Genomic DNA, 18,648 nt, shown 5'->3' with positions numbered 1-18,648 from the left:
CTTTCCCCTCCCTCTGACTGTAACGCCACTTAAGTGAAAAATTTATTTCTACTTTATACCAGCCAGTAAATAACAGAACTGGGTTCAGTAGCACCAGTCCCACACATGATGCTGAACTCATTGCTGAGTTTTTCAACCAAAGCTACACCCCCAGCCCCCAGAAGCAGGCTCCAAGATCTGTATTTGTGCAGCAACAATGCAAAGTCAACAAACACTTGGCTCCACAAGCCAACGGGGACAGCAGATGACACGGTCCCAAACAGGCACAGCCCCTTGCCTTCATTATTTTCACCAGGAAAAAATATTTACAGTACTCAGAAGCAGTCAAAGAGAAAGGAAACCCAATGTGGCAGGCATTTCATAAGCATGCAGTGCTGCATACCTGAGGAGCTGCATCCCACCCCCTGGGCCAGGCAGGCTAATGAGGATGCTGCTGCCAGGAAATAAAAAGAATGAAACACATTGACATGATCAGGCTGCAAAGGCTGGTTTAAGACCCATAGTTACAGCAGCAAAGGCGGCAATGTATTTTAATAATTCGTGGAAAGCCAGCTGGCTGCTGCACATCGAGTCCTTCTGAGTATTGGTACTGCAGCTAGCGTCTTCACTCCAGGCAGGACTATAAACCCATGGACAAAACCAACCATTTTAAGCACTTCTGAATATCTTGATGAATGCTGTAAAACTGCTGACAAATGACAGGCAAGATTCACGACACTGGGCTATATGAGCTGGAGCTGAGAGTCAGAGACAAGTAGATTAATGGTTCCCATTTGCTGTCATAGGGTTACTAGAAAATGAACTATTTTGCATAAACTACTGGCTAACGGATAAAGTTTTTCAAGTCTTGCTAAAGGAGGAAACAAAATCAGGGCAAGCAGAAGCGGTGGGGTTTATTTTAGGTACTTCTCAAGATTGTAAGAAGGTCATGTTTGTCAGATAGCAATACAGCACAGAGGTCTCAGAGGGCTTGCACCATCAACCACAGATGCCACGCTCCTGATGGGTTTGCCTTGGGTAAGCCAAGTTGGAATCCCTCATATCCCGATCAAAACACTCAGCATTAGAAGACTGGGGCTCTGAATTGCCTTCTGGTGTTTCAGAGCAGATTGAAAGCACCAAGGACCTGAATCTCCATCTGTGAGTGCCTGTGCTTCTCCGTGTACTGCAGGGAGTCTGGGGACACTGAGGCCTTAGTGCAGGCACTCCAGATACCTGTCTAAGCTTCATCTGGATTAATCCCATTTCCCCTTTCATGACCAGGCCCTGAGCAAGCTCCTAACCTGCGGAGGTGTCAGCAAGAGGAGGTCTCACAAACTGTGTTCACCAACACAGCCCAACATCCAACAGCATTCCTTGCAGTGCAGAGGAAGCTTTCTCTTGGTGAAGCTCAGACACATATTAGGGTCCACTCATCCTTTAGAGATCGCAGTCTGCATTGTACAAATGCTGCTCTCAGCTGACTTCCCTATGGAGACCCTGAGTAGCTGCAATTTCTCTTCCTCTGCTCCTGGGGATGCTGTTAGGGCTGCTCCGCTTGTCTGCTTCATACAAACCAAGATTTGTGAGAGGCAATGTACATAAGATATAGGACATACAATGTATATAGGATGGGAATCCTGCCATCACAAAACTTCAAGTGTCACATGGGACTCAGAAATTATGGTAACGGAGCAGTGCTCATCTTTTCATCCAAATGTAAGGCCCTTTGAGCAGTTGACAGCAGCTTTTTCAGCTTTGCATTTGTGTACAGCAGCTCTGGTCTCCAATTATCCATTTAAGTCAATGCTCAAGCAGAAAGGCATGCAGAGCATGGCATATATGAGTAAAATTAAGATACAACGATGTCCTTCATAGCTCAACTTTCACACTCCTGCATCAGGAGTGGGTGTAAGCAAAGGCAAAGCCACGTTGGGGCTGGGGAGCTGGGGACAGATCTGTCGTATATGGAGAGTTGGTTGTAGACCCTTACAAGCATTGGCTGAGGCTTTCCATTGCAGCAGCGCTTCTGGCTTGTTTCCTTTTTTTGGAAGCACTCATTCCTGAATGTTCAAAGCAGCCCTTTAGCGTTCAGCACTTGGAAAACGCAGAGCCTACAGCTGTGCCTCCAGCTTGTTCCAAAAACTCCACTTGCTTGAAACTAAATTACAATGTTTTGTAAAACTGGAATATCCTCTCTTGGTTGCATCCCTGACGAAAACCGAAGTGGCATGCCAAGAAGCCCAAAAGACCAAAACCAAACAAGCGTGTTATGAAATAACCCAATCTGCTACGAAAGCAGCTGCAGCACACGCTGTTCTGTGAATGTCCAGAACTAGAAGTTGTTAGGAAGATTTAGAAAGCCCCCTTCTTTTAATAATTTGAAAGTCATATTAAGAAGCCTGTCTTTACGGCACAGCTTCCTCTCAACCCCTCAAACATGCAGATACATCTGATTTACAGCTGAGAGTGAGAACCTTATTTTGGCTCCCATGTTAATAGATATCATAACGTCTGACACCACAACCGCATGATATTTCTTCAGTGGTACACAGAACTCACACGCGGAGGGGCAGAATTCAGGTTGCACAGGTAACTGCAAAACCAGCAGTTTCTAACTCTGACTTCTTGTTTTCCAATCTAGAAAACACTTTGAGTGCAGGGGAGTTCTATACATAATTATATAGATCGCAATAATACAGTTGTCAATGAGGACTCCATTGAGCTGGCATTACAGATGGACGTCTCAAAACCCACAGGAGGACTTTCAACCTTCTCCGTACCACCACTCTTTATACATATATCCATAATAAATATATGACTCAGTGACAGAACATGGTGGCATTGTACAGTGAGTGTTTTCATAGCTCTGAAGCTACCTTATTCAGAAAATCTCATGCTAATCCATTAGTCATCCTGAATGAAATTGCTTCATTTGCCAGTGCAAATGATCGGCCTTCTGAGATTTGTACTCGCTAGCTTTAGACTTCTTCCTAATACTGCTGAGAAAAGGATAAATACGATGGCACACTGTTTGCTATGGGAACACAGTGATGGATCACAATCATAATTGCTCTGAGGTGACACAGCTTCCGTCAGAGGTGACACGAGTGCCTGTCAGACTTGCCACACCATTGTTTTCGGGAAGCGGCTTCCTCGAACGGCAGCAAAGGAAGGGAGGGGAAGGTGAGTGGCGAACCAGCTGATAAAAATCATCATTCGAAAATAACAGCAGCTCTAAGTTTACAGTTTGTCACACAAGTAAGAGTCAATGCAACTGGAGTCGGTGCGATGTGCAGGCTCTGTCACCCAGCGATACCATGCGGCCATTCCTGGGCAATGGTGAGCCTGAAATGACTTTTATTAGCAGTGGGTAATGCATCTGTATTGCTGCTTTGTCCTAAAAAGGACATTGGAGTAGCAGCTTCTCTGTAGCAGAAGAGTTTAAATGTGCATGTTCTGAGAGACTCTTTGCATTGATAATGAAAAAAATAACAGTTAGCGGTACTGGAGATTTAGATAGAGCCAAGTGGCCATGGGGTGAGGATTCTTTGAAATCACCAGATCTGGAATTTCAGTCTCTTTGTACTTCATTAAATACACAAGGTTTTTCAACACTGATTATGAAAAGCATGTAAGTAAATAGCCAGAGCCAGATAGCTCAGTAAGGACAGACAGATAGGGTCTTAATCTTCAACAAATACGTCCACGTTCTTTAATGTCCGTAACGCACCGAGCTCTTGATCTCAGTAGCTCTGGATGTAGGCTTGGACAGGTTTAGCACCGATCAGAAAATATCCTTAACTTTACATGTTTTGTTAAGAAATAAAGCAAAGGACAAACAGAACACAACCCATATTGACACTGGGAGCCGCAGTCCAAAGGGCTGAATCGGCTCTGTGGTCCCAGGGCCCGCCGGGGCCACCCGGTAGAGTTGGTGGTCACCGCGTCACACCGTGTGTGCTGAAAGCGATTTTAACTACATAAAAGACATCAGACCCACTTCGGTACCTGCTCCGTGAAATCCCCCACAGAGGTACAGCTTCCCCTCCACGCAGCCCGCACTGCTGGAGTTTGTTCGCAGGGAGAGCAGGGGAGAGGGCATGGGAGGTCCATCCCTCCAGAAGTCTCCATCGGGGTTGTAAATCTCCACCGCGTCAAGGCATTTCCGTGTCTGTCCCCGGTCACGGCCAAGGCACCCGATTCCTCCTGCAAAAGATACGTAGGTCAAATGTAGCAGTTTTCTGCTGAAAAACGCACGGTTGGCTGCTAATTTTTTGTTTAGGTGTCCCCATCTCCCTTTCTTTTCCTTTTGCAGCTCCAGTTTGTTAGAAAGTGAACTCATAGCAGAAGATACTGCAACATCATCTACGGACATTGAAGCAAGATCCCTTCTGAAGTCCTGTATCAAGGGAAGGACTAGCAGTATGTCTTCAAAAGGTATTTCATCTTCTTTTCTGCCTATATCATAGAAATTGTCGTATTTACTTGTTCTGTATGCTGGACAAATCACTTTATCGTTAAGTTGCAATGGGTCAAAAATTATTTTCCATTTACCATTGGTGAATTTGACCCTCACACTTTTTAACCAACAATCAGTTGGAATATTTTTTTTTTGCCTTTTACAATAAAAGAAAAAGATTACACAGGAGGTTCCACTTCAATTGGAGAAGAAACTTCTTCTCAGTGAGGGTGACAGAGCACTGGCCCAGGCTGCCCAGAGAGGTTGTGGAGTCTCCTTCTCTGCAGACATTCAAAACCCGCCTGGACGCCTTCCTGTGTAACCTCATCTGGGTGTTCCTGCTCCGGCAGGGGGATTGGACTGGATGAGCTTTGGAGGTCCCTTCCAATCCCTAACGGTCTGGGATTCTGTGATTACCTCAATTTCTTAAGCGAATTCATCTTCCAGATACAAACCCATCCAACACGCAAGAGCACCGGTTGAGCTATTTATGACAAGCCCTGCTGTTGGAAGGCTTTTTAGGATGGCTGAGGTCGGTGTGAAGGATTGAAACAGTTCCTGGCTTTCCTTTGCTGGGACAGACTGCAACAGACGTACCCGAGATCTCAGTGCGCACTAAAAACAATGTACACCGAAACGAGTGGAAGCGCTGCCTTCCCAAATCCTTCCCAGCAATCAGATCCAGATTTTGAATTCACAGCCTTTCTTTCTTGAGAATTAATTAATATGCTGACGTACCCTCGTGGGTTTTCCATCTGTGCCAATGGAGACAATACCCCGTAATGAGCGCTGATGGCGCGCTGAAGCGGTTCTTTTGTGCGTGCGTGTGTGTGACCACTTTTCAATATAAAATCACTGCAATATGCAAGCAATTTCCACATGAAGGCCAGCTTCCCAAATGCAAGAGTAGGACTGCTCAATTGTGCAAATCCAAAACGTGTTGTACGGGATGTAATGATGCCCTTGCACGTGCCAAGTGCGACCTGTGCAAGCTCGGTGAAGCTGCTTTTAAAATCTATTGCCCCTATTGCAGTTAAGCTGGTCTGCCAAGAAAGGAGCTCCCAGTGCTCCGGGATTTAGCTTGCATCTGGTTTTCCATTCCTCTTAATATGGACTGTGTTGGGTTTTTTCAACCTTTTGTGCGTTCTCCAAAGGCATTTGCAAGAAGCAGCAACATGTAAATGGGCACTGCAATGCTTCGAATTCGCTGCCGCTGCATTCCTGATCTGTATTTTAGTCAGGTAAAGACGAGATCAGTTATGCCTGCATCAGAGCAGCAAAATTAGAACCAAATTCAGTGCCCGTTATTATCAGCAGAAAGTTTTTCTCCAGCTGAATTTGAAAACCTTCCCAGGGTCTGGTTTATGCTCCTTTTCCATGCACAGCACATCTCTAGCTGCCTGATTACCTACCAACAAGATCCTAGCAGTTTGCATTAGACTCCCCTCAACATGTGCTCACCAAATGCTTTCATTACTACCTTAACACCCCCAAACAAGCAACATTTGCTCTGATGGCCTCCTCCTCTGAGGCCTGATTCACCTGAGAGAGCTGAGGTAGGGAATAATTGTGGAATTTTGCTAATAATTTCCATGCCAAAAAGGGAATTGTATGCATTTTCATGCTGAGCCTTTCTCAGGATGGGGCCTCACTGAGCTATTCCTTAGGAATATTTGGAAATAGGTTTCAGAATTCAAACATTTACCTAGTGTAGGGCATGGTAACTTCAGAAAGAACAGAAGTTATCAGATACAAAACTGATACAGCAGAGTCAGTGACTTTTTGCAGAGAAATCCCAAACATTGCCAGGTAATGAAGACATTTAGATGGCAATCCAGGGTAGCTGCTTCCACATATTTTCCCCGTATAGTTATTGGAAAAGATGCTATTGGAGCATCTTTTCACAAGTTTAAGAGCTACCACATATTTTCAATCATTTCGGAAGCCTTCATTGGATAGTTTAAGCAACCTAAATTTAACCTCCTTTTTAATCTTCTCATTATCAGAGACAGTCCTGAAGGCACGAAATATCTCCATTTTCTTTATACCCTCCACAGCCATTTCAGACAAATCCAACTTCATGTTCAATTTACAACAAAGGCAAGGCTAAGTTCTCAGCAAACAGAAAGTAAGAAGGAAAAATCAGAGGGGAGTAAAGTTCAATTTTCGAGCTTAAAAACTAGCCTTCTGAAAAGCATGAAATCAAATATTTCAATATCCTCTACTAAAGCAGCGCTGCCACTGCAATATTGCTATGGGAGGAATCTGAGGATGTTAGACTGCCAGCACTGCTTTGCTGTGCTCCAAGATGCAGTAGTTAGAAATATTCCTCTGAGACAATACTTTATTCTCTCTGTGGAGGCTGCTGTCTCAGGCCTCTTCCCAAAGAACTGAATGCACAAATCAGCAAAATTCTCAAATTTAAATTAATTCACACCTGCAACCAAAAGGAGGCATCTCACATTAACCAGGCTATCTATCATCTGCAATGTATAGACAATTCAGGACTCCTAATTAGCAGAAAGAAACTGGCTGTGTTGGATAATTCAGGCTGCTGTGTGCTCCATCACTTTGACTCCAGATCATCCTGTCCCACTGCCTTCCTCATTCAGATTGATGAAACTATTAGGAGTGCAAGTGGAGACATATGGAATGACAGTGCAGACCATGAAGACTGTCCTCATTTCACGTTCTCTGGGTATGAACAGAGTTCATGCTTTGCTTCTATGGGAGCCTCTACATAAAATAGGGGTGAGCTTAGAGGCAGAGCTCAGTGAAGAGAGCAGGGAGTTGTAGGGCACCTGGGGGAGACCCTTGTGCCAAGTGACCTGCCACAGATCTGGACTTGTGACTGTACCTCCAACCACCCAGAACTACAGATGGGGTCACCAAAACACACACGCTGTGGTCACAGCTCCACAAGAGTCCCAGCAGATGTGCAAAGGGCAGCAACTGCTGTTAGCATGGCCATGGTCTGGGGTGAGTGCTGGGGAGGGTCCTTCATCCCCTCTCACCCATCTCAAACAGAGCAGGTGAATCCAACACCGTTCAGCTTAGCTCTGCGTAAAGCCCAGTGATGTGTCCTTTGTCCAGGGGGGATGGATTTCTCACTGGGAGTTTTGCACATTTCTGTCATTTTTGGATTCCTCACACAAGAGGATTTAATCACAGAACTCAGTCTTTCCCCCCTGCCCCTTGCAAATACACCCTTTCAACACATCAGGCTTTTTACATTATGCGCTTTCCCTAGGAGATATTTCAGATGCCGCTGAAGGACTGAAAAAAGCCAGCGAAGCCACCTTTGTGTTCCCAAAGCCATTAATGCTTGAGAGCTTTCCATATCACGCTTGGATAATTCTGCAATCAAACATACTTCCAAGGGCACTCTGTAAGCAGTGGTTCTAATGGACTTTAAATTTAACATGAAGCTCCATTAGCAGAATAAATATATAAATAAAAGACATGATCTTTATTAAGAAACCAGGATAGAGAAGACAAGCCTTTGATGCAAGAAGGCAAAGCAGGGCAGGTGATGCGATTAGCTCATCTCCAGAATTTCAATGAGTTTGGTGCCCTGCTATACCCACGCACTGCTCATAGCTGGCTGCAGGCAGAGCATCTTGCTTCAGCCGAGGTCCTCCCTGCTACCCAGTGCTCATCTGAGAGGACCAAATGCAATTTTAGTAGCGTCAGTTCTTATAACAGACACCCTTGAGGGGGTACATCTGTAATGGCAGTGATGTGGTAAAGAGTCACTGGTAATAATTATTTCAGGCACAAAGGCAGTAAGTGCCTCAGGTATATCTATCTATATAGGTATGTATGGGAGTGAGACTGACATGTAGTTGAGTTTCAAGAGACTGAGCATTCCTATCCACAGGCACCCCATGACTTCACCCATGTCACTGATATTTGTAAAAGGAGGCCCTGGTGCAAAGGAATTGCACGTCCAAGTGTCATCCACACCATGCTCCTACACAGCTGAACCTGTCGGGCAGCCAAGTCCTGCATGGACAATTTCTCACAGCCCCAGGATCACAGAATGGTTTCAGTTGGAAAAGACCTTTATGATCATAGCCCCCCAGACCCAAGCCTAGATTGCTCATTGCACAGACAGGATGGCTGACCAAATTGACACCTACCAAGTGGTCCAGATAGAACTGAGAAGAGCTCATACACTCCACTGAGAGGGGCAGGGTGGTGATTATATCTGAATATCAGACTCCTTACCATTCCTTTGGTCCCCTCTGACAGACAGCTGAAATGAGGCATGAGTTACAGTCTGACAGCCAGGGCAGTCCATCAGGGAGCAACAAAAGCAGAGCAGCTCCCAAAGGGAAGATGACCCATGTAATGTGCTCACCATCAGGGCGCATCTCCACAGGAGCAGAGGCAGGCAGTGGCAGAAGGGCAGCAGGTCCTACCAGCAGCCACCAGGCACAGGCAAGGGGACAAAAAAAGGCTGGACCCCCAGGTCTGTGTTTAAATGATGCTCCTGGACGAATGGGCAAGAGGGTGTGGGGTGGACCCCCGGTGATGCTGATCAGGATGATCAAGTCCTGTTGGTGACCTCAGGACACCGACACTAATTCTTTATCATGTAATTAAGTCCTCAGATCACAACACTGAGCAACGTGCACTCCTACTAGTGCCTCTTTGAATTTTTATCAAAGGAACGTGGGAAATGAGTGGGGAAAAAAGGAGTAATTCTCCAACAAGCGAATGAAATCTAAGCTTTGCCTCCCGCAAAATAAGTCACTATTAAATTGATCTCTGGAACACACAATGGATTTAATAGCGCCGATCTCTTACGTAGCATTTCCCTTCATTACTCTTTAGCAGCACTCAAGCCGAGAGCCTCAGCACTTTGCTGCTCTCTCCCTCTCTGCAAAGCAGGTCTGGTTTCTTCCATAAATAAGGAGCAATAAAGCCAGCCCTGGCAGGCGCTTCCAGAGACGAAACCGAGCTGCGTGGTCATCCTCTGCTAACACAGAGCAAAGCGGGTGAGGTAATGCAGCTTTGGAAAACACCAGGGCAAAAGATTGATCAGTAGCAGAGCTGAAAAAACCAAATTACTGCCTTCCTAAACATGGGCAACGCTTCAATTCCAGCTCCTTTTCTCCTGTAATGCCTCATCTTCAGTTCCTTTGTTAATCCTTAAGTGAGTAGAAAGCGTCTCTGATCCCATCCATCAGAGCACATTTTGGCCCTTTTTGTCTCTGGAGGCTGTTGCACAGGTACCACAGAGCAGAATCAGGCCCATGAGCTGCTACTTGTCAGAAGCCCAAAGCAAAGTATAAATAGACGTGTTTGTTTTAGGAGAAGGTGCTATTCTAATGCACAGTTAATACCCAAGCGTGAAAGCTGAAATGTCTCCTTCCAGCCCCTCCTACACTTGCTTTCCTTCCCAGAGAGACCCCAAAGCACATATTCAAATAAGTATTTTATGATCAAGACACTCAGTAGTTAATTGAACCTCATTTAACTGCTTAAGACTTTTAAAAGAAGCTCTCAGCAAGAACTCAGGGGAAAGAAAAACCCCAGTTGTAAGAGGTGGGATGCCAGGCTAAGGAGGATAAACAAAATTTCTTTGATTCCTATATCTCCCCTAATAGGATTTCTCATTTAAGTTCTTCTATAAGTTCTTGTTTATAAAGCAGGAACTATAAAACATGAAAGCAGCACACGGTTAAATCTGTCATGACGATACAACATTTTTTACCAGTGACTTGTATTTCCAAAACAATAGTTTTACTGAATGTGCTTCAACATAAGCTAATGAATATGGCATTCAAATGGATCCACTTGGATAAATTTTGCTAGTTTGTACGTTGGCTGTAATGAGTTTTCAGAGACTTAGCTGGAAAGGATATTTTTTAAAGCAAGAGATTAAAATGCATGACCTTAAATAGAGCCCTCCCATCTGGTTTTCTTCCAAAAGTGTCTCAATTGCCTCTGTCATTAAGAACACAATACCGCTCTTTCTTGGGCTTTCCAGTGAATATAGTTATGTTCCTGGGAAAACATGGAGAGAAAGCGCTGACACCAGTCAAATGGGATGAATAGCAGAAAGGATTTTGAGCCTTAGGAAATGCTGTTCATTTACTTATGGGGATTATGTCCACTGTATAAATAGCATAAGGATCTCTAGGAACATTAAACAACAAACAGACAATTATATTGCGGCATTGCTGACCGAGACACACGGTACAGGTTCCTGAGCTGTGCTATTCCTCAGACCAAAACCTCTAATTTCTTTCTCATTTTCCTTCCAGCAGTGTGACCCTAGGATAATTCCATTTAAGTCATTAGGGTTTTACACGCTGGAGCTGGCAATTAGGCTGAGAAGAGTTTTTGGACAGTGCCTCTGGACTCTCTGTTCTGTGCCAGTGGGACTTGTCAGAAATTAACACTTCAAAGGCTAAACATCAGATTCGGAGCTGGGTTGGAACAAAATGAGTCTGTCACGATACAATGGAGAGCAGCAGACTGCTTACTACTGGTTTACACCTACACGGATGAGAGCAAAAATTAGACTTGTGGATTAAAGAGTCTGCTATTTCATCTCATTCAAAGCTAGTGCTACACCTATGCTTTTTGCTTCATAGTTATGATAGAAATCACATCCTTTCATCAGAGACGTTACAGCAGATCAACTTTCCCCGCAGTTATTTTTCTTTATGCTCCGCAGTCCCACCTAATCCTGATGTACCAACACCCGTATGAACTGTGCAGGGAGACAGAGATCCTGCCCAAGAGAGCTGACAAACTTACTTCATTTAAGGACTTTGTTATAAAGAGTTGCTTGAAAGAAGTCTCATCTCTCTGCAACACTACTTTATGTACCTAGCTAGAGCTATGGATGTCTTGATTTCATGTTCTTATTTCTGGAAAGCAGGGTTTGGTCCTCATGGCATAGAGAAGATACCTTCATTTACCTGTTTCCACCTTCCTTCCTCCCTCTCTTTCCTCTGCCCCATCAGCCCCCAGTGGATCTTAGATGGGTGCAGGATGCCCATGGAACCAGTGCACCCCATAAGGAACCAGTATGGTAGGAGAAGCGGGGGATGTTGATGGGAATCCAGGCACTGCCACTGAGCACACTCCTGAATCCCCCCTACACTGAGTGTCCTGTGGCTGGGGCTGTGTGGCAACCCACTGCAAGCTCACACACACTTTGCCATGGGGAACCGCAGGTTGGAGCTGGAAGGGGTACCTGTGGTAGATACTCCACAAACGTCTCTCTCTGACTAGCACAAAAGCTTGGTCATTTGCACTTGACCATAGATGTCTCTGGGATCACTACATGAGGACAACCTCCGAGCTGTGCTCCTCTTCAGAACGTGTCTTTTGAGACAAATTGCCCTTGACAGCATCTTTCTCGACTCCCACAGTGCCCGACATTGGTTGTGAAGCAGGGAGATATCCGAGGGGCCCGCAGCTTTGAGCAGTGACTTTACCATCCTTGTGGCAGTCGCTGTTCTTTGGTCTGGCTCCACGATTCACCCCTTCAGGGTCACCATCGCAGTTGTTGCCAGAGGAAATCTGCACCCACCCTTGCAGCCTGAGAACTCGTAAGGTGACAAAAACTTGTCACCGCGATTAAAATGTGAAATGCAGCTTTTCTGTGAGGTTTTAATTACAGCTAGCGAGTGCGAGTTTACATCTGGAGATGAGGACATGTGTGATATCAGCAGAAGAAAGTGCCAATATCAGTGACTGTATCACTGTTTCCAAACAGAACTTGTTTCAAAATTGCTTCATCATTTTGAGAGGTCTTGGGAAATGCTTTCATCTCCTCTACAGAATATTCAGATCGTGACGGTTAACATTTGCCAAACACATTGTCTTCTCAATTTTAACAAATAACTCTTCATTTCCACCTAGACGGTTGAAGGTGGATTTAAACCAGCGTATTCAAAGGCAGAATTTGTTGACAAGTCATTTTTGGTTCAGTGTCAGGTTTGTCTTTCAATTAAAAAACCAGTTCTAATATTATTTGGTTTCCTAAGGAAACAAGACCCATGTAGTTACCCTCACCGTATGAGGTCTGTATCTGCATTTGCTTTGTTTTCCTTTCATAGCTTTTGCACTCGTTGCCCAGCTTCAACCAACTCTTACAGATTTATGGATGATCAAGTCCTCGCAAGGTTTGTGGAAATAGGCAAGCAGGAGTTCATGAAAACAATCCAGATTTGGGTCAAAATGTGCTCCCTGCAATCGCTATTCACGCTACCTGGTGGAAACTCATCAGTGTCTGCACTCGCGGCAGTCACACCCTGAGCAGACGCAGCATCAGAACGGATGCAAGCTGAGAAATGCAATAGTAAAAGCAGCAGAATCTTCCTGAAAAAGCCGTTCCCTGAAGCAGTGTGTAAGCTTAGTTACCTCTGGTATAAATTACAAGCGAGTTAGTTCATTACAATGGAATTACCCAAGGATGACACCCTCAAGACTGAGAACAGACCCTGCCGTTACATGTATTTAGTTACATTTAGTAGCAAGACTGAAGGGTCCAGTGCAGCAAATTGTTAATCACAGGATGAATGTGTTGGTTCCATTAGGAGCAACTCAAGTAAGGTGTCCTCGTGGCAAGGGGTGCGAACCAGCAAAGTGATGGAGACAAAGCAAGACCTTGTTCTGGCCCAATTGTTAACAAAGATTTTATCACCAAAAAAATCATTGGTACTGGCTGGCACGTAAGAAAACCCTGAAGTCAATGCTCATCCCCCTGCACACTGCAGCACTGGCAGCTATACATAATAAAACAATGCTTTTGGGGTTTTTTACGTTAACAAAATGCTTGTGAAGGTCTCTGAGTTCATGAACTTCCTTCAATGGCATCTAAACAGGCATTTTTCAGGTTTAATGCTGTGCTTTCTGTTCAACCTGTACATTTCATTACTGTAATTGCTCAGAGACACTGCTTGCTTTGTGAGACTTTGAGGGAAGAAAATGGATGCAGTTCTCCTTATTAACCACTCGTTTTCCTTGTCTGGGTGTCGGGCGTGCTGCAGAGAAGTCCATCAGTTTGGTTTATCACATCCATCCCAGGGCAGCTCCTTGTTTTTAAGCCATGGCTCTCTGGTGTCATCGCAGCATTCGAGGTCTTGATCTCGGGATGCTCCTCAACGCAACACATGAATACAGGCTTTCCCCTCCCAACTCTTACAGTGCTGCTGTCGCCCTGTTACAGCATCAGTGTCAGTATGAATAATTATACACATTTAACCCGGTACAAAGGATGGAGTTTCCACATTTTCAAAGTCTCTTTGAACTTGGGCAGCCAATGTTCTTGTTATTGAACAGCATATTGATGTTTTCTACCACTAACCTTTTACAATGATGACATTATTTGTTTGCAAAGCTCTTCTTTCCATACGGACTTCCTACACATTTTCTCCTATGACTATGGGCCTGTCTCAAGCCACTTCAGAGAAAGAAGTTTCTCTAAAAGAAGGCAAATGCACTGTTAAAGCCTTTTCCTCCTTTTAATTCAGAAACACCTTTATTGCATACACTTTCTGCAAAGCACTTTCTGTGTTACATGTCAGGAACAAACTCTCCTTCATCCATGGCGTGTAACAACCCAGACGAAAGCCCCTTATACAGGAGGTGTATTAAGTTGGTAGAACCATATTTATTGTGTTCACTTTGATAAACTTGTGAACAGGAGTACTTTGAAGCAGAAGGGATTGCAATGTCCTGAGGTACTGACGGGATTGCTGCCTCCTTCATGTGTGATGGTGCCCATGGGACTCCAGGAGCACAAAATGGCACGAATAACACGCAGACCGCCTGGAGATTCATTGACCGGATGAATTTTTTTTCACCATTTCTTCAAGTGCTTTCCAGTTATACACGTATTTATAACCCTTCTTTACTTCATTTGGTCACTTTTCTGTCTCCTATACTCCTCCCAGAATGACTCTTCAACATTTTTTCCATATCATTCCTAATGCCCCCAATGCCTTTCTCCTCCATCTGCCTTCCCCTCTCTTATAACATCATTTTCTCTTCAGAAAATTCTCTTGTTGCCACCTTCCGAGCTGTTTGCTAGGGTTCAGAAAAAGGTGGTGCTCTTTCTGGTGGCTTGGACAGGGGTTGGGAAAAGGGTCACATTATGGATGAACTGGGGATGTGGAGGGAATCATTTTGGGACAAAAGATTTTGAGGTAGGAGATTATTGAGCTCTGTCACATAAGTCTTAAAACTTTTGGTCAAAATACTGCTTTGAAACAAGAAAATGGAAAGATTCAATCAAAAAATGACAAAACGAAAGGCTCATTTTTTCCAAAAAATGCACTGCATTGAGGTGGGTGGAAGAGAATGATTCACTGAATTTTATCAGAATCCACAAATAATGTTGGTTTTGACTGGGAGATCCAAATTCTCCTGTTCATGACATATTTGGCATTTCATTGCTCACCTGTGAAACGGTGCTAACTTGGGTTTTCTACCCATCTTATAAAATTAATTTTTATTTAGAGCACACAACTGATGTTCTAAAAAAAAAGTAGTTTAAAAAGCAAAGTATCTTTCTCACATTAATCCAGAACACCGAACATTCACTTACTTCAGCCTACAGAGAGGAAGAATCACAGAATCACAGAATCCCAGACCGTTAGGGATTGGAAGGGACCTCCAAAGCTCATCCAGTCCAATCCCCCTGCCGGAGCAGGAACACCCAGATGAGGTTACACAGGAAGGCGTCCAGGCGGGTTTTGAATGTCTGCAGAGAAGGAGACTCCACAGCCTCTCTGGGCAGCCTGGGCCAGGGCTCTGTCACCCTCACTGAGAAGAAGTTTCTTCTCCAATTTCAGTGGAACCTCCTGTGTTCCAGTTTGTGTCCGTTACCCCTTGTCCTATCATTGTTTGTCACCGAGAAGAGCCTGGCTCCATCCTCGTGACACTCACCCTTTAAATATTTATAACCATGAATGAGGTCTCCCCTCAGTCTCCTGTTCTGCAAACTAAAGAGCCCCAGCCCCCACAGCCGCTCCTCATAAGGGAGATGCTCCACTCCCTTGATCATCTTTGTAGCCCTACGCTGGACTCTCTCCAGCAGTTCCCTGTCCTTCTTGAACTGAGGGCCCCAGAACTGGACACAATATTCCAGATGTGGTCTCACCAGGGCAGAGTAGAGAGGAAGAAGAAGAAATTATGTAGGGGAAAAAATAACTCTAGAAAATTACTATCCATTGAGTCCAACATACTTTGTCCTACAGTACATAGCAAAGGGTGAGATGTTTCACTTCTCAGAGGCAAATTGCTGGAAAGAAGAAGTAGTCATGGGGCTATCTGTTACAAATCTCTTTGCTCTTACCCAAGACATAAATCTCGCTGTTGACGACGGCCGCGCTGAAGCGGTACTTGGAGAACTTCATTGGCGCTCCTTCTGTCCATTTGTCTTGGCCTGGGTCATACTGAAATGTTCTGTTACTCAATCGATCCGGCTCATCGTCAGGCAGATCCGTCTGCGTGAAATATGACAGCCATGTAATAATACAACATTTGGAGCCCTCTGCACAAGCCTGTGTGCAATTAATCACGGCAGACAGCTGAGCAGATAAATAGCATAAACACATCCATTATAGCTGCAAAGTGATTCATACTCACTAGGGCTTAACAGCGCCCATGGCTTGTGGCTGGGAGCACACTGGGAAAGGCAAAGGAGCAAGAGGAAATTTATATTCTGCAGCAATAAGGGTAAGGATTTGGGTAATAACAATCCATTAATGAGCCTGGGTCTGCCAGCACGTACCTCTTTCACCAGGCCTCTGTGAAGTCCTAATAATAACTGGAAAACCAGTCCATCTGACACTATTTCTTCCTGCTAATGATTGAAATCTTTCCTGCTGTTACCCAGCCCGCACCATGAGTCTCAGTGAGGTGCTTTGCTGGCCCTTCTCAGACCTGTATATATTAATAACTTATTCTCCAGTCATTTTATTTAGTCAGCAGAGTGATGTTGTTCAACTGCTTAACTTCTCCTTCAGTTACACAATAAGCTCCTAACCCCCAGCTCTAGCTTTGCTGCCACAAAACTCTTTTTATACTCACTCCTACTCCTCTTGTTCTCTCTCATCCTCTTCCCCTTTCTCTGCCTGTCTGGTGTGATGCAGGGAGTTCAGATTATGTCTTCTGGGTACAACAGCCTTGAATATAAGCAGTAGGCTGTGGGGGGAGGATCCTGAAATACTGTGGGATGAAAGGTTTCACATAGAGAGAGTGAGAAGAAGAGAGCTTCTCTGCTTACTTGTGATGCTTTTATATGTGTTCTTGTTATTTTTCTCTCCCAAAAGACCTTTGCAACACTGATGTAATGGACAAGACAGTAGGAGGCAAACTAGAAAGCAAATGTATAGCCCCTTGGTTACCCCCTGCAAGTGCCCAGGGATGTGCTCTTTCTTCACTGTGAGCATGAAACGCTGATTTATTCACTGAGAAAGGGGTAAGCTGTGTATTTTCAGCACAGAGTAAGCATATACTTAGGATCAGGCACCATTTGACATACTGTAAATTCACATCCTACCTAATTTTCGTGGTAGCGTTCACCTCAGAGCGCAAGATGTGTGTTTAAGTACAGAAAACACAACGTCCAGCAGCCTTTCTCTCTGCTTCTGGGGTCTGAAACCTTCCTCTCAACCTCACCAAACTCCTTCCTCCTTTTTAAGAGCTCCCAGTTACCAGGGCTGGAGCCTCTTGGGTTTTTAACCGCTAGAATCAGTGAGTTGAGACGAGCGCTGAGCTGGAGCAGCGGTGCTGCGAGCCCAGCCCGTGCCCTCCTAAGCTGTCATTTCGTGTCCTGGCTTGACTCTGTCTTGCCTTGTTTCAATTGCAAAGCCCAAGTGGGAAGGGAACATGTATTTATCTCCGTCCTGCAATGGACACAGGCATCACAACGCTCTGTCTATGTGGGGTCACTCCTGTTTGTTCAGGCCTGACAGAACATTCAGTGCTGCTCAGGCATGGGGACAGCTCCTGGCTTGACGAACCCATTTGCTTTCAGGATGCAGCTGTGGTACCCCCATACACAACGACCCATTGACAGGAGAGTGCGGGAGATGTGTGGTACCAGAATTCAGCACTCCTTGTAGAACTGATCTTAAAGCACTTTTCAGAGAGCTTTAGCTAAATTCTTCTATCTGGCCAGGTACATCCTAATCTCACAAAGCTGTGGGTTTTAATTGATTACTGTTAATCTGCTCATCTCAAACCTATTGATAAAATAAACACAGACTCCCATGTATTGTCACTGATAGCGCTGACAGGCGTCCACTTCAGGTGCTTCATAGGTGCCTGTATTTCTTTAAAACCATTCTTGGCTCAATATTCCTGACTTGTGCTCCTAAGCCACTCTCACCCCTTACAATCTGTTCTGGAGAGCCATTAAGAAAGACGAAGCTGCTTGTCTGACTTCAACGTCTGTCTTTGTGATACAACAGATCTTTCAAGTTTTTTACCGACAGATTGTTTCAACATTAAATTTTCATATTTTAATTCTTTCATGAGCTAAAGTATCCTTGCTTGGCTGTTTCAGCATCAGAAATATTCTCTGATCTTCCTGTTGTCTCCTCTGGGGACTCCTGCACTCAAAAAGTCCAAGAAGTGGAAATCTCGTCTCCTGAACACATCTCACTTTTAAATCCTTTGAGCAGTAATTTATTTCAAGAAAGACGAGCTGTGATGACAGCCTGAACACACCACTGTCGGCAGTAAGGATTACAGATGTTCTGCTTCTTTGTCAAGTAGATGTGGGGCTTTATCTTGAATGCTCAGATTTAAACTGCACAAGCAGTAAATAAGAATGGGCTGTGCTCTTAAAGAAGAGCTTTCACTGGGACCAACTGGAGCGAGCAAGCACTGCTCCTGACGTCCGTCCTCTTGTAGCATAGCTCTGTATATTCCCTGTACTACCCAATATGGTACCTGCTGAAAATCCCCATTACAACTTCACAATCAACGTAACTGAAACAAATAAATGGATTGATTAAAGGAGTCTGTTTTCCGGAAAATGCTTTACCTTTGAATTTAAAATACAGTTTAATGAAAAGCAAATAAATGAACTTTGGTTAACCAAGAAAGTTTCCTGAGAAATTAGAATCATAGAATCACAGAATGGTTTGGGTTGGAAGGGACCTTAAAGCTCATCCAGTCCAACCGCTGCCATGGGCAGGGACACCTCCACCAGCCAAGGCTGCTCA

General features: G+C 44.6%; 1 protein-coding gene across 1 annotated transcript in view; it reads right to left on the bottom strand.

The window, feature by feature from the left end:
- Positions 1-18,648, bottom strand: part of KBTBD12 (kelch repeat and BTB (POZ) domain containing 12) — a 27,382-nt gene that overhangs the window by 5,602 nt on the left and 3,132 nt on the right. Inside the window, exons 4-5 of the mRNA XM_010185033.1 lie at positions 15,768-15,918; positions 3,991-4,188 (exon numbers count right to left, since the gene is read on the bottom strand). Coding sequence (XP_010183335.1) covers positions 3,991-4,188; positions 15,768-15,918 — 349 coding nt within the window. The remainder of the gene's footprint in view (positions 1-3,990; positions 4,189-15,767; positions 15,919-18,648) is intronic.

The sequence above is a fragment of the Mesitornis unicolor genome, unplaced genomic scaffold (genome assembly GCF_000695765.1).
Source record: "Mesitornis unicolor isolate BGI_N332 unplaced genomic scaffold, ASM69576v1 scaffold5885, whole genome shotgun sequence".
In the NCBI taxonomy this organism is placed as follows: Eukaryota; Metazoa; Chordata; class Aves; order Mesitornithiformes; family Mesitornithidae; genus Mesitornis; species Mesitornis unicolor.
This window is presented reverse-complemented; position numbering and strand designations above follow the sequence as displayed.